This window comes from Microcebus murinus, chromosome 11 (assembly GCF_040939455.1).
Source record: "Microcebus murinus isolate Inina chromosome 11, M.murinus_Inina_mat1.0, whole genome shotgun sequence".
Lineage (NCBI taxonomy): Eukaryota > Metazoa > Chordata > Mammalia > Primates > Cheirogaleidae > Microcebus > Microcebus murinus.
In genome coordinates, this window is record NC_134114.1 from 72,097,526 (window position 1) to 72,113,057 (window position 15,532).

The window sequence follows — 15,532 nt, forward strand, 5'->3', positions numbered from 1 at the left end:
TAGTAGAACTGGATTTTAAGACTTGTTTATTGTTATCAATCCCTGAAGTAAAAGCGTAAGACTGAGCTATTGACCAACTCAAATCTGGTTTGCTGTCTATCACCAGGACAAGAAATATTGTCTACCTTTAGTTGTTTCTGTGTCCCTTGTTGAGGTAAAAACAAATGACTTAACAGCAAGAAAATTTTGACATTCTATCAGGGAAAGTTGCATGATTTTTCAACATATTGGTGGAGCTCAGAACATACTACCCCAAAACACTGTATCCTAAATATTTCCAGCTGAAGGAATTTGAGAAAATGACAGAAATAAGAAGGTCACTCTGATCTTCTCCAATTCTTCTCCCCTGAAGCAGGTCAGAAGCACCTCAAGTGGGAGTCGCCCCCTCTAGTCCCAGGGCAAAGGGGCATCCTTATCTCTGAAGACACAGAGATGCCAAGAAGAATCTTGCTAAGTTTCCCCCAGTTTATTAGATCGTACCCTTTGTCCTTCCTTCATGTTTCTCCACAGCTATCCACTCTGCATCAAACCTAAGCATAAAAATACATGTTTACTCATTTCTTTGGGTCTTCATTTCCATATGAAAGCTTTTGTGTTATATAAAATTTATATTGAATACATTTGTATGCTTTCTTCCTTTTAATCAGTCTTCATCAGTTTGATTTTCAGACCCAGCCAGGCACCGTAGGAGGGCCAAGGAAAACCTTTTTCTCCCCTACAATGTCATCAAGAGTGATTTCTATGGCTAATGAACACCAAATTGGTAAAACACGTATTTGGAAATCAACCAACGTGAAAAGCCGAAACTGTCACGTTGGGTTTTTTTTTTTTTCACCCTTGAGTTTGTTTTGAATCTTCACTTTAACTTAATTTTTTTCCCCGGTGTACATAAACTGCAATTCACGTTCAGTGTCATTTCAATTTTTATGTGAAAACCGCAGAACCCATTCAGTGTACCCTCATCTCAAAAGAAAAGCACAGGACTCCCTTTGACTGGTTCTACTTTTCAGTGGGTGCGCTGGTGAGAAACCTGTATCTTTTTCACACTTTCCTATTCTCAGTCACTCTCTCCAAACTCTAGATGTCTCCCTCCAGCTCTGACTTATACACGAACATTCCTGTTCTAGAGATCCTAGCTCATGGTTTAGCCAGTTAGTTACTACCTCTCCCGTTCACCTGGTTATACCTGATTACTGCTGACTGGTTGGAGAGGAAGGGTCACTGACTCTGTCCCCTTATCCTGACAGAATGATTCTGTCACTTCCACAAGCCATTAGGGCTCCTCATCTAGAAAATAAAGCCCCCAAGTAAAAGCACAGCCCCGAAAGATTATGAAATGAATCATTATTAGAAATGAATCATTTCTAGTGAGATAAATTTCTATAACTATATCTCAATCTTTCCCTCTAAAAATTTTTTTCTACTTAATGTAGAAAAGGCTTTCTTCCTCACTCCCAACCCTTACCCCCTCAATAATGTTTGGAGCATGTTCCTACAAATTCGTTTTTTGATATGCTTAATTAAAAAAAAAAAAAACTAAAAATATGGATTTGTACTTTATGTATTGTTTTGAAAATTGTTTTTCAATTAATCTATATTGGATCTTTTTTTTTTTTTTTTTTTTTGAGACAGAGTCTCACTTTGTTGTCCAGGCTAGAGTGAGTGCCGTGGCGTCAGCCTAGCTCACAGCAACCTCAAACTCCTGGGCTCGAGTGATCCTTCTGCCTCAGCCTCCCGAGTAGCTGGGACTACAGGCATGTGCCACTATGCCCGGCTAATTTTTTATATATATATATCAGTTGGCCAATTTATTTCTTTCTGTTTATAGTAGAGACGGGGTCTCGCTCTTGCTCAGGCTGGTTTTGAACTCCTGACCTTGAGCAATCCGCCCGCCTCGGCCTCCCAAGAGCTAGGATTACAGGCGTGAGCCACAGCGCCCGATGGATCTTTTTATATCTGTATGTAAACATCTGCCTTACTGCTATTAAAGACTGCATAGTACAGATCAATGCTAAGAGAAATATAATGCAAAATTCAAATCTGAGTCACATATACAATTTTATATATTCTAATAGTTACATTAAAAAGGTTTAAAAAGGTGAAATTAATTTTAGTAATATATTTAGCCCAGTATATCCAGAATGTTATTATTTCTACATGCAATCAATACAAAAATTAATGAGATATCCATTATTTTTTCTGTATGTCTTCAAAATACATTTCAAGCGGCTATAGCTACTATATTGGACAGCACAGGAAGAGATGTATCATGAAACTAACCATTTCCCTATTGAGGAACATTCCATAGTTTCCTAATATGAACAGTTTAAATAAAAAACATCTTTTAAACATATCTTTGGGCACTTGTAGAAGTATTTTTATTTTTATTTTTATTTATTTTTATTTTTATTTTTATTTTATTTTATTTTATTGTAGAAGTATTTTTATAGGATGAATTTGTAGAAGTGTAAAATGCTGGGTCAAAGGGACAGAACATATTGAATTTTAACAAAGCTGACTCCAAAAAAGACTGTATTAATTTACAATCTCAACAATAGAGTGCTGGAGTGTCCATTTCCCTCACAGATTCACCGGTGTTGGATATTACAACTATTTTTCACCAATCTGATTGGCGAAGATCTTATCGTGATTTGGTAAATACTGAGATTGAAAATTGGAATTCACCCTTCTGAAAATCGCCTGTTGAACTTGAATTTTTCTCTGGGCTAATGGAAGCAGGCACTAACCCTTCATTCTGTGTGTCTAGATTCCGAAGACTTCCCTCCTCCTACGCGGTGGAGCTCCTCAGCATTTACATCTGGGAACTGGCGGGAAAGCCACTGCTCTTCAGCCTGGTGCAGGGGATGAGGGCGGTCCTCAAACTTTTGGTTCGATATGCAGAAATCGACATTGTTTGGCACAGACACTATCATTCCAAGTTCCCCATTTTTGTAAAGGTTAAGCAGAAACACACAAGGTAACTGTTTACCTTTTCTATGTTCTTAGGCTATAAGACGCATTTCTGCTACCAAGAAAGAGAGGCTGGCGCAAAGAGTAGCTTTGTTGGCAGTCAGTGTAAATGAGGAGGCCTTAATTACCACAAAGTCAATTCCCTTTGATTGTTTCCACAGAGCTTAATTTTCCAATGTGAGTTAAGAGTAATTTGAATAAGGCCGGGTGCGGTGGCTCACGCCTGTAATCCTAGCACTCTGGGAGGCCCAGGCGGGAGGATTGCTTGGTCTCAAGGAGTTCGAGACCAGCGTGAGCAAGAGTGAGACCCCTGTCTCTACTAAAAATAGAAAGAAATTAGCCAAACAACTAAAAATAGAAAAAAAATTAGCCGGGCATGGTGGTGTATGCCTGTAGTCTCAGCTACTCAGGAGGCTGAGGCAGGAGGATCGCTTGAGCCCAGGAGTTTGAGGTTGCTGTGAGCGAGGCTGACGCCACAGCACTCTAGCCTGGGCCACAGAGTGAGACTCTGTCTCAAAAAAAAAAAAAAAGAGTAATTTGAATAAAATGAATAGAATATATAAGTAGACAACAATATGAGAAGGAAATTGAAGACTGAATCCAGGGAAGAAATGGTTCCTTAGGTTAAAAGGAAAAATGAGAAGGAGTCAGAGTTAGAGAAGCAGAACCGGAGTTTCTGTTTTGTGACAGGTGTGATTAGTCCTCCTGGGCTTCATTCCCTTTTCCGCAGAGATTCCGTCCCTTACCTGAGTTCCTTCTTCAAACTCTCACGTGCCCTTCTAGCTGTGTAGCATATATGTATGTATATACACACACACACATATATGCATGTGTACATACATACATATATATATGAAACTGGTTTTAGAAGTGGAAAGTTTTTTAGTTTTTTATTTTGTTTTTCAGGCCATTCATTTTAGACCCCGTGAATCCCACTGTCAATGTGTGTGACACCTGCAATGCCTGGGACGAGGTTGCCCGTGTGGCACGATGCAGCCTGTGCCAGCCTCTTTTCAGTGGCGTGAGAGCCAAGCCCCCCTGGCTTTTCACAGACAACTGGTAAGCTGGGCCGGGAGATCCTGCCCTTGGATCTCTTCGAAGAAAAGAAAAAGGACAGAAAATGTGTTGCCAATAAGAATGCTCTAGATGAAAAGCAATATGAAGGAAAGTTGTCTCAGTTTAATTCTCTATTTTACTAAACCCAGTCTTTAACAAATATATCTATGTGAGTCATCACTTAAGATAAAAGCAACTATATTTTGGCTTCTAAGAGAATTGAAAACTCCCTCCCCCATTTTAAAAATGTATTTGCTTTGGTGGCCTTGTGACCAAAAAATTAAAAAAAAAAAATTCAAATAGCCACAATATATAAACAAGTAAAATTCCCACATCATTTGAGAGAAGATTAACTGAAAGTATAAAATAGCTCCCATTCTTTTAGTTTCAATTAACTGAAACTAGTGTCAAGTTGACTTTTCAACTCACCTGGCAATCTGGAATTTCACTGGGTCACTTGTGTGTGTTTTTAAAATTTCCGTATGAAAACCTGCTTGCACCAAGTACAACTTATGAACTTCCCAGACATCATCTAGCAAATCACTACATGGAAATATAGAACTATCTGGGAGGTAAACAACAGATTGCTTCAAAATAAGTTGTTTCCAAAATTGTTTTGTGACGACTCATGGGTCAGAGAAGAGCCAAACTTAAGGTTTGCAAATCGCTCGGTAGCAAGTGGGGATAAATAAGCTATCCAGGCTATTGAACTGTCCAATTCTGCTGCAACTGTTTTCACTTGTTGGGATCAACTGTTTTCTTTTCTATTAAGGTATTAGCAGCCGCTGATAATGAAAGCCAGGGCCACCGGAAATAGACCGGAGGAAATTTCCTGACCCACTTGCGTAACAAAATTCACCAGCACTGAAGTGTGACTTCAGAGTAATGCGAGGGATTAGGGTTTTCCACACAGCAGGACTCTTACATATAAATGAGCACCGTCCCGCTCAGGAGAGTCTGCGGGGAAGCTGCACGCTCGTTCCAGTGTGGGATTGGTCTGGAAGCATTTTGGGGTTTCCCCTCTGGGGAGAAAGTTCTTTTGAACATCCTTAGTGGTGGCTAAGTTTGTCCTTTGAGGATGGATTTGATTTTTGGAAATGATACAATGTATTCATAGTATACATCTGTTGTTGTTTTCTACCCAGAAACCTCTTTTCCCCCAACTTTTGGTAGGAGAACACCATTTTCTTCTATTGTTCAGTCTGTATCTGAAGGCTTTCAAGGAGGAAATAGTTTTTAAAATATCTGGTGAAATGGCCAATTTTTCCCTTGGTAACTGAACCCATATTTCGCTTGGGTAACTCCTCCTCCTCCACCAGCTCTAAGTTGTTTAGGGGAGCTGACTCGACTCCAGTTCCAGGAGGACAGATGCGTGATGTGGGCCTGGCCACAGCAATTGACTCAGGGATGGACACATGACTGAAACACCATGATGGCGCCCAGATCTGGAAGTTGGATTTGAATTGTTGGGAGGAGGATTTCTCATTTTGCTCTGATGTAAGCAAGAAGCTGCTGGCTGCCACTTGCTGCTACAAAGGAGAGAGCCTGCCTCAAAATGGAGCCAACATGAAAGAAGGCAGATTTGAGCCGTGAGAAATGATATCTTGACTAGTGTTTGCCTGTAGACATAGTCAAGGATAATAAAAATATTCTTAGCCTGGCTTCTTTTGTCCTCTAGCTAAAAAGAAAGGCATGGCATGATACAACTCAGAATTCTCTAAAGCATCTCAGCTAAAGTCAACTACAACAACACTTCTGGCTTCAAAAGCGTTCTCTAAAGAATCAGAAAAGTGTTAACCTTTTATGCTTTTTTCTGAGACCTCTTTTTTTCTGACACCTATAATCAGATTCATAGTCGGTACAGGTACAGCATTTCAGGAATATCTATGGTTTGATTCTTTTCCTTTTCTAGAAATAGGTGAATAAATTTAATAGTAAAAATATGAGTGGACTGTCGCTCTTGAACAAATGGACAACCAAATTCTGAACTTCAGAGGTACAATGACTTTATTAAATCTGTCATTTCTGATCCATTCACCCAAGTTTAGTGACTAGTTTGCTCTAAACCGTTTTTGTCATAATAATATGGTATGCTTTAATTTTGTGAAAATTAAACTCTCTCTTGTTAAATACAGTGCAAGTCTGTATTTCAGGATGATGGCCTTTATCTTAGGCTACATGGGCTATGTCTGAATTACGTTGGATCCCTGGTGTAAAGTTTGAGACTGTATGTATGTGCTCAAAAGTGTGAGTTCTAAACAAGGATCCAAAGATCCCCTAGGGTAAACCATGAACTTTGAGGGGTCCCTATACTCTGGAACTATGCAATTTTGAATGTGTGTGTTTTATTCTATTTTCCTAGGAGATGGTTCATAGCTTTTATCAGATGTTAACCAAAATGGTTAGGACGCAGGGTTCCATGTGTTTACATAGAGAATCCTCTAGTCTAGTCCCCTTTACTATAGTGTGTTATTGAGAACAAAATACAGAAAGGAAAAAAAAAATCTGCTTTTCTCTGGGCTACAATTACAGTTGTTTATGTGATGTACTGATAACCCTTGTGTCTCGCTGAAGTCAATTTGCTATTAAACGAGTATCAAAGGGACCAGCAAAGATCTGACTTTGATTTCTTTTGCTGTGCTGTTCCACGGAGAGTGGGTGGTTTTGATTGGTTAAAAAAAAAAAAAATGATAGTGGCCAAGAGAGAGCCTCTATTTTCAGTTTACAGGGTAGGTGTGTTTTTTAATTGTAGGGCAAAAAGTAAATGTTATATTGTCCATCCTATTCCTGTCCTGGAGTCTAATTGAGAGGTGTCAGTTTGAGGTGGTCATTGTCAAAGGCTGCAAATGCAGTGAAGGTGTACCCCACTTTAATCATACCCAACATAAGAAATTGTGGCTTTTTTTTTTTTTAAATGATAATGTAAAGAGTAATGACTTTGTGAAAAAAATTGCTTTAAATAGAACGTTTCCTAAATTTTAAAATTTGCTCAATGTAAAAAAGTTAATTCTAATTCCTTTTCAGGAATATAGGGAATAAAATTCTTTTCTAGGTGATGTTTAGCCTCATTATGGGGTGGAATGTGACTTTTGTTAAGATAATATCTTTAAAATATATCTAATATTACATACTATTACCTTTTCAAGATATTAAAGTAGACAATTATGTAGCTGAATTTTCCCCTAGTGTGAGAAATGTGATATACTTAATGATTTTTTATTATTGAGGCTAATTCCAAAATATAGTAGTTTTTGTGGGGATTTAAGGAGTGTCAATTATCTTTGTACATATTTAGATATAAGGTTAAAACCTCTTATTTTGTAAACTTTAATGTAATTATAATGGTTTAGCTTTCAGGAAAGGTTATTACATTTGTATAAAGAAGAAGAAAAAGAAACTATTTAAGTTCAGAAAAATGTTTTCTTTAATTTGAATTATTGAACTAAATGCAAAATAATCCTTTTCATGTTAAAGGTATGGAAATACCTGTGAGCATTTAAAATCGACACTGCTGCCATTCTTAAATTTGAGTTACCAGAAACTATCTAAAAATTAGTTTGTGTTGGCTTTTGATTTTTTAATCAGTGGACTAACCCATAGAGATGAGTCAAACAAGGTTTCAATGTCTTATCCCTCCTTTAAAGAAGATTCTAGTGATTTAAATGTAATAATGACACTACATTTCAGCTACTGGTTGCTTACATTCTTGAACAAAAACAAAGAGAGCTAAAGGTTCCTTCTTTCTAATGCCTGTTAAACGAATCAAATCCAAGCATTCTTTGTCACATGTTAATTTTTCAACATGTTTTAACCTATAAAATGCCCTTAATTTTTCCCATTATAGACATATCTCTGTATTGAAAAAAATATGAATTACTTCAAGTTATCTATTTTCAAATTAAAAATGAACATGATTGATTGCAAGACATAAAAATTGGATATTAATTGTTTTTGAGGAACAAGAGTGTGGCTACTATTCTAGGTGACATTTATCCCCATATATGGAACACTATGGGTTTTAAAAAATTATTATCACAATGGCATTTAAAAAAAAAAATTAATTATTTATTTATTTATTGAGACAGAGTCTCACTCTGTTGCCCAGGCTAGAGTGCCGTGGTGTCAGCCTAGCTCACAGCAACCTCAAACTCCTGGGCTCAAGCGATCCTCCTGCCTCAGCCTCCTGAGTAGCTGGGAGGGACTACAGGCATGTGCCACCATGCCTGGCTAATTTTTTCTATATATTTTTAGTTGGCCAATTAATTTGTTTTTATTTTTAGTAGAGATGGGGTCTCGCTCTTGCTCAGGCTGATTTCAAACTCCTGACCTTGAGCAATCCACCCGCCTGGGCCTCCCAGAGTGCTAGGATTACAGGCGTGAGCCACCCCTCCCGGCCCACAATGGCATTTTAAGCCACATTAAGTTTATCTAGTATTTTCATATTATTACCACTTTAAAATCTTTGATAGTGAAATGCCCAGATAAAATCCCCACTATAGGCTTAGAGTATAGCTAGTTGAATGTAAACTACTGCTTAGCTTACAGAGCTTAGGAAGAGACTCAGACCCTTGTATACGTTCAAAAACCATCCATATTGTTTATTCGATCTCAAGTATTTTTAAAGATGGCTATCGTGCTACTTCCCCTAGTTCTGGCTGCTGTTCTTTGGGGGGATGCTACATCGGCTTGTTCTTTGAAACAACATGTATAATCTAGCAAGGCACATGTCAGCCAGGCCTTAGGTTGGAGCCAGGCCTGGAAAATATTTTTCAAACAATCCAGTCTCTATCCTTTCATGCTTAGGTAGAACTACCGAGAGTGTTATGGAAATAATGCATTGAGCGGGCTGTGGGGGCTTGTAAGAGTCCTACTGAGCTCACATTCTGTGAATGGAGTGGGGAGGGAGGAGGAGTACAGGCTTCAGTGGTAGCTACAGAGGCTAAAGCCTCTGAGGACCTCCTTCACTGCGCTCCCTAATGTCCACTTCTGCCATTGCTGGGGGTACCCGGGACCTGGCCTTGCTAGTGGTAGCCACACAGGGCTGTGAGGCTCAGCTGATCGTCACTGGGTGAGGAAGTGTCAGGGTCACTGTAGATCTGAGTCAGGGCTAAGCTCAGGATTTCTTTCTTTTCTTTGTAAAACCGGAGTTCTTGTCCTGCTTTCCTGGCTTCCTCCAACTGCCTCAGGGCCATTCGCAGCTCTTGAGAGAGAATTCCTGGTGTCTCCCGCTCCTTCATGATCCAGTCCAGGGCCATGTGGCTGCGCATCTTCTCATCTAGGGAATACTGGGAATAGTAGGAGATGACTTCCTGGGAGCCAAGAGATAAAGTCCAGAGTGTCAGGAGAGAGCAACACTGGGCCCTGCACACATGGCCTCCCCTGCCCCCATATCTACCGGGGTTCTATCGACAACCCAACCTCTCTGATGTTCAAAACCCGAAACCAAACCCATTGGAATACTTCTTAAAAGGAAATGAAGGGCTAAACTGGTCCAGCAAAACAAGTCACTCCAGATAGAGTCAAAACACACCACCAGGAATGACTCAATAATGTTCACAAAACAAAGCTCTACCATTGCTAGAAAATACAAGAATTTCTTTGAACAGACATTCCTGTAACAATTGGTATGAATATAATCTCACTTTTTTGTTGAACCCTCCTGCCCAGCGTTACCTTTGGCAAGATAGACAGAGGGAAATAGCTACACAGAGGAATTCGGGCAGAATGGGATTCGGTCGCATGCATTGCCAGAAAGCAGAGAGCTTTTAGTCAAGGGCACCTCAGATTAAGACTTAGAAACCAGGAGAGTCAACTGTGCTGTTAGCACAGGAAAATGACAGTCCAAATGTCTCACAGTAACTACAGAAAACACTTTAGAAATGTATTATGAAAAGATATTTGCATCCCCATGTTTGTTGCAGCACCATTCACATTAGCAAAGATACGGAATCAACTGAAGTGTCCATCAATGGATGAATGGATAAAGAAAATGTGGTATAAATACACAGTGGAATACTATTTGGCCATTAAAAAGAACGAAATCATATCATTTGCAGCAACATGGATAGAACTGGAGATGATTATGTTAAGTAAAATAAACCAGGCACAGAAAGACAAGTATCACATGTTCTCACTCATACATGGGAGCTAAATAAATTGATGTCATGCAGATAGAGAGTAGAATGATAGCTACCAGAGGCTGGGGAGGGTGTGTACGTGGGAGGGGGATGAAGAGAGGTTGGTCAATGAGTACAAACATGTAGTTAGATAAAAGGAATAAGTTCTAATGCTCCATATCAGAGTAGGGTGGCTACCATTAGCAATGAGGTATTGCATATTTCAAAATAGCTATAAGAGAGGTCGTGAAACGTTCCCAACATATAGAAATGACAAATACTCAAGGTGACGGAGTCTTATGCAAGTAACAAAATATCACATGTACCCATAAATATGTCTGAATATTATGTATCAATAAAAAATAGGAGTTTGTAAAAAAAAGAAATATATCATGGGATGTAGACATTATCATTATTGATATCATAATAATACGTTCACAGTACATTTTCTCTTATTTTTGCAAACAATTAAAAATTAGTCACCACCTGTCAATTCTCATGTGAAAAATTTGCCAATTCATAGTAATGCCATGTGTAGGTTTGATTGTATGAAGTAGATACATTGCTTATTTTTATTTTCAAGAACATATGGTATTTATTTATGACCTTAACAAATTAAAAACAATCATGTAAGAGTGTTTATAGCCAACCCAGCATATTTCAAAGGCCTTTTGTAAAATCAAAGGAAAAGAAAAAAAAATAGCCAAAGTCATTGTTGGCTATTCATTTTTTTCCATCTTTGACATTTTGAAAGCTGGACTTTCTAAGCAAAGAACAACTAAAAACTCCCAGGGCTGCAGTACACGAAAAACTCCTTACATCCACCCTCATCTTGCTGTGTAGTAAAAGCTTAGTTCCTCATACAAATTCCTGTTAGGAAATTCTCAAAAATAAACTACCATCTTTCAAATTCTAACAGTGGGTAAAGGAAGGATAAATGTTGGCGTGCAGCAGGTGGAACCGTTATACGTAGCGGGGGGTGTCACATGGGCTATTTTAAAGGGGCGTAAGGGTGCTTCTCATAAGTGACAAAAAAAAAATAGGGAGAATCTGTTACAGAAAAATGAAGAAACTTCTAAACCAAAAAATTGGGATGACTGAATGCCAACTGTCAACCTTTCTAATCAATTCTGTTGTCCACTGGGGACAATTGGTGGAGCTGGGAAATATCCTTCTGCTACAACCAACTTGGCCACTCTCCGGGGAGGTTTCAGAAACAGTGCAGCCTCAAGTTTCTGCCTCAAAAGGTGGATGCGAGCACAGATTCCAAGCAGGTAGGGGAGGTGTGTAGAGTTGATTCAGCATTTGCCCTAGAAACTGAGTCTATCTTAATGATTCCTTCATTCTGCATTCAGTACCGGTATCTAAATCGGCCCTATGTCCAGCTGACATTCTTCTCAATGTGTATATTTGGTCAGTCCCTGACTCAACTGGAGTGTTACATATATTTTTTCTTGTGTCCTCTGCTCTTAATAAATAAGATATCAAATTTTCAAATGGAGAAAAATCTGAATAAAGGAAATCTAGGAAGGTGATAAGCCATCTGCTTAGTTTATGCAACAGGAACCTGATCTTGATTGGAAAATCTCACCTGTCGGGAACACTTTGTTTCACGAAGGGCTTTTAGGCTTCCATTCCAGTGCAGTAGTTGGAAAATGGTCATCAGCTCCTGCAAAACCCAAACACCTGTCATTGGTCTAGAAGCAGAAATGTACATCGGGAAGAGCTGAGCAGGGCATAACTCTGATGTCCAAATGTATCAGGGAAACAGAATACACAACATTGTCAGAACACTTTGGGGCTTTTCAAAGACCAGAGTTTGCAGGCTTCTAGAACATCTTCCTTCCCTCCCCTCCTATATCTATACTTACATAATAACATGACTAAATAAGTAACAAACATCTTTCAACATTAAAACTAATATACTCTAACAATTCTACACCCAAGTAGTTACTGAAATATACTAGTACATATGAGAGATAATGTATAGGCAAAGTTATAGACTGTATAGTTTTTTGAAATTGCCTGAGACTAAGAACATCTCAAATGTTCATTTTTTTAGAGGAATGGTTAAATAAAGCAGGATATATCCATGCTACTGAATACTTTGCAGTCATAAAGAAAGGATGAGAACACTAAGTTCTAATATAAAGAATTCTATGATGTGTTGTTAAAAATAAAATAAAAGCAAGGTGTACACACAGCAGTGTGTACTATGTGCTACTATTTGATTTGAAAAAAAAAGATCCCTATATAAATATTTTCTTGTAAGTGCCTAGGAAAGTTCTGATAAAATAAAATGATCTGGTAACATTAGTTATCTCTGGGGAGGGAAAAAAAAATGCCTGGGGGACAAGAGTAGGAGAAAGGCCTTCCTTCGACATTCTTTCACTAAGCTTCCTGAGTTTTGAATCATATGACTATGTTATATATTTTAAAAATTTAAATGTTAAAAATTGAAGTGAAAAAAGAAAGACTAAAAAAACCAAAACAAAACAAAACAAAAATAAAATAAAAATAAAAATTTAAGTCAAAAAATATATATAAATATTATTTAATAACATTTATAGAAGGCCTTTGGTTTGGCCTGAGCCAAACTGCACTAGGCTGAGCTCCTGCACTAGGCCTAACAAACCAAATCAAAATGGAGTTACTCACGCTAAGGTTCCACAGCCCCAAGTCCAAACTAAGCAGTTCACCTGACCTTCCCAGAAACCAGGTGAGACAGATAATAGCCAAATCCCCACACAAGTCAGTTTTACTGGCCTGATAAGGAAGTCCCTCTTGTTTTAACCTTTCCAAGGCAAGTAACTTTGAAATAACCAATCCATCTTTTGTTCTCTGTTTCTACTTTCCTTAGCCCTTTCTGCCCATAAAGCCAACTTGCTCTGCTCAGCTCACTGGAACGCTCATTCTGTTTTATAGAATGAGGTGTTACCCAATTTTAGAATTCCAAATAAAAGCCAGCTAGATATTTAAACTAAATTTGTTGTAATTTTGTCTTTTGACAATATAAAACATGTAATGGACAAACTATAGAAACCATAAAAATGCTCCTAAACGTATCAATTCGGTCAAGAAAAATGCTTTACAATACGGATAATAATGTTATATTGACAGGAAAGCCCACCCAGAGTTCCCACCTCCATGGCCCGGGCTGAGCACAGCAGGGAGCCTGCCCTTTCCTTCCTTGGCCGGCTATCAAGGGCGAACTAAGGTGTATAAACATACTGAAGATTTTTCTTTTCCTAATGTGGTTACAACTAGCAGTTTTCCACCAAAGTTATCTAAATTTCATTTACAGATTTTTTTTCTTTTTGTCAGAGAGACATCTATTTTGGATTAATGTCATACACCACAACCACATACTTACTGAAAAATAACTTGAGACAATTAAGGGATTCCTGGTCTTGAAAATAGATATGAAAACTTAACATTTAGACAGACGTCCTACTGCTCATTCAAAAAAGCTGCCTTTGGTCGGGCGAGGTGGCTCAGGCCTGTAATCCTAGCTCTCTGGGAGGCCGAGGCGGGCAGATTGCTCGAGGTCAGGAGTTCGAAACCAGCCTGAGCAAGAGCGAGACCCCCGTCTCTATTATAAATAGAAAGAAATTAATTGGCCAACTAATATATATACAAAAAAAAAAAAATTAGCCGGGCATGGTGGCGAATGCCTGTAATCCCAGCTACTTGGGAGGCTGAGGCAGGAGGATTGCTTGAGCCAGGAGTTTGAGGTTGCTGTGAGTTAGGCTGACACCACAGCACTCACTCTAGCCTGGGCAACAAAGCGAGACTCTGTCTCAAAAAAAAAACAAAAAAGCTGCCTTTCACTAACTGTCTTTACCTTTGCCTGCTCAGGAAAAAACTAATCATTATGGCAGTCAGGTTTCAGGCCTTTTAAAATTACTACGTACATTGTAAAGCTATTTGATTATCAGAAGAACAAATAGCATTACTCTGATGTCTAAAATTGCCATTGGAATGACATGCTTTTCTTCTCCTCAGTCTGAGATGCAATTTGGCATTCTGTCTACGATCCACCGCACAGTGAGCACTCCAAGAGCCCATAGAGACCTCAGTAGAAGCAAAACCATTGGCTTCTGTTAATTAAAATACACATAAATACCAGCTGAGTTGACCCAAATGGAGACCCTACGGTGGGTCCAGTGCCCAGAAAAGCCACCTTTCTCAAGGCCTCTTTCCTTCACCTCTTCCTGCCTCCATCCAGATTTTCACTCTATCACATCTCTGTGCCAATTCGGAAGAGTGAGAGTGCTTTGTTCTAGAAACCAAATCTTGTCTCCTCTGGGTTTCAAGGCTGTGCTTCTCAGCCTTTCTATCAGAGTAGCCCCCGAGGCTGAGGGGGGTGAGTTTGTGCTATCTTTCCTGTTTACCTGTGGGCCTACTCACTGAATACTTTGCAGTCAATAAAAATAAACAGGAACACTCTTAATGTTTTGATATGGAACAGTCTCTAATGTGACAGCAGGACCAATATGTGCAAATAAAAGAATTTCTTTTGGTTTTATGTTTTAAAAGGATCAACTTGAATTTTTTATTCTGCAGTATATGTCCATGTTTTAAAAAGAGAAAAATACCATCTCACCCCTCCACCTGACCCCCCTACCCTTGCAGACCCAAGTCAACTTTATGTAAAGTTGACAACTCAGAAACATGTAATGGATTTATTCTGTGGCTTCCGCTACCTATCTTGGCATTGTCCTTGTATTCCAGTGGCCCAGCTTGAGGAACAGACAATTGCTAACAGGGCTCTTTATTCCATCCTCCGATAACTGTTGCCTTACAGAGGTATTCTTCCTCCAAGATCTTCTGTGCTCTCATTCTTACCTACACACTAACTGTGCCCCCTTCCAGATAAACTGCTGTCAGTCCTGCAAATCCCCTAAAACTTTAGAATCCACAGTTCTGCTGTGAACAGAACCGGAAACCTTTCTCATGCCCCTTGACAACCTTCAGGCCTCAAGAATCTCCCCAGAGAGACTTGAACTATTTTTGTCTCCAGAATGAGGGTCATCCTCCTCACCCCCTGTGGTTTGTCTGAATTTCTATTCCATCACCAGGCAGTTTTTTTCCTCTTCAGTAACACAACTAACTGCCTCTTCCTCAGTGTTGCTCTCGTTCCTAAAATTCCCCAGGGAAACTGACCTCCTTTCCACCTTCTTACTTTATATCTAGTTTTTGTCCTCTGTGGAGATATAATATTAATCTCGCCATCATTATATAAAGTATATTTAAATAGTTCCACATTTTTTCCCGCCTCACTTCTGGATATCCCCTCATAAGACCAAATTCACCATCTTCAAATCTTCCAGGAACTGTATGAGCTCGAGGCTAAGCCCCAGGAAATCCTTGGTGCTCTGACAGATTCC

General features: G+C 39.0%; 2 protein-coding genes across 5 annotated transcripts in view; one reads left to right on the forward strand and one right to left on the reverse strand.

Moving 5' to 3' along the window:
- Nucleotides 1-7,293, forward strand: part of LOC105876132 (2'-5'-oligoadenylate synthase 1-like) — a 34,437-nt gene extending 27,144 nt beyond the window's left edge. For both annotated transcript variants that reach the window (XM_076008204.1, XM_076008205.1), the window contains exons 8-9: nt 2,768-2,977; nt 3,877-7,293. In XM_076008204.1, the coding sequence (XP_075864319.1) occupies nt 2,768-2,977; nt 3,877-4,033 (367 nt within the window). In that variant the 3' untranslated portion in view covers nt 4,034-7,293. The remainder of the gene's footprint in view (nt 1-2,767; nt 2,978-3,876) is intronic.
- Nucleotides 7,294-8,594: 1,301 nt separating this feature from the next.
- LIX1 (limb and CNS expressed 1) overlaps nt 8,595-15,532 on the reverse strand; it is a 50,679-nt gene continuing 43,741 nt past the window's right edge. For all 3 annotated transcript variants that reach the window (XM_076007883.1, XM_012773716.2, XM_076007884.1), the window contains 2 exons: nt 11,734-11,811; nt 8,595-9,335 (listed from right to left, as the gene is read on the reverse strand). In XM_076007883.1, coding sequence (XP_075863998.1) covers nt 9,048-9,335; nt 11,734-11,811 — 366 coding nt within the window. In that variant the 3' untranslated portion in view covers nt 8,595-9,047. The remainder of the gene's footprint in view (nt 9,336-11,733; nt 11,812-15,532) is intronic.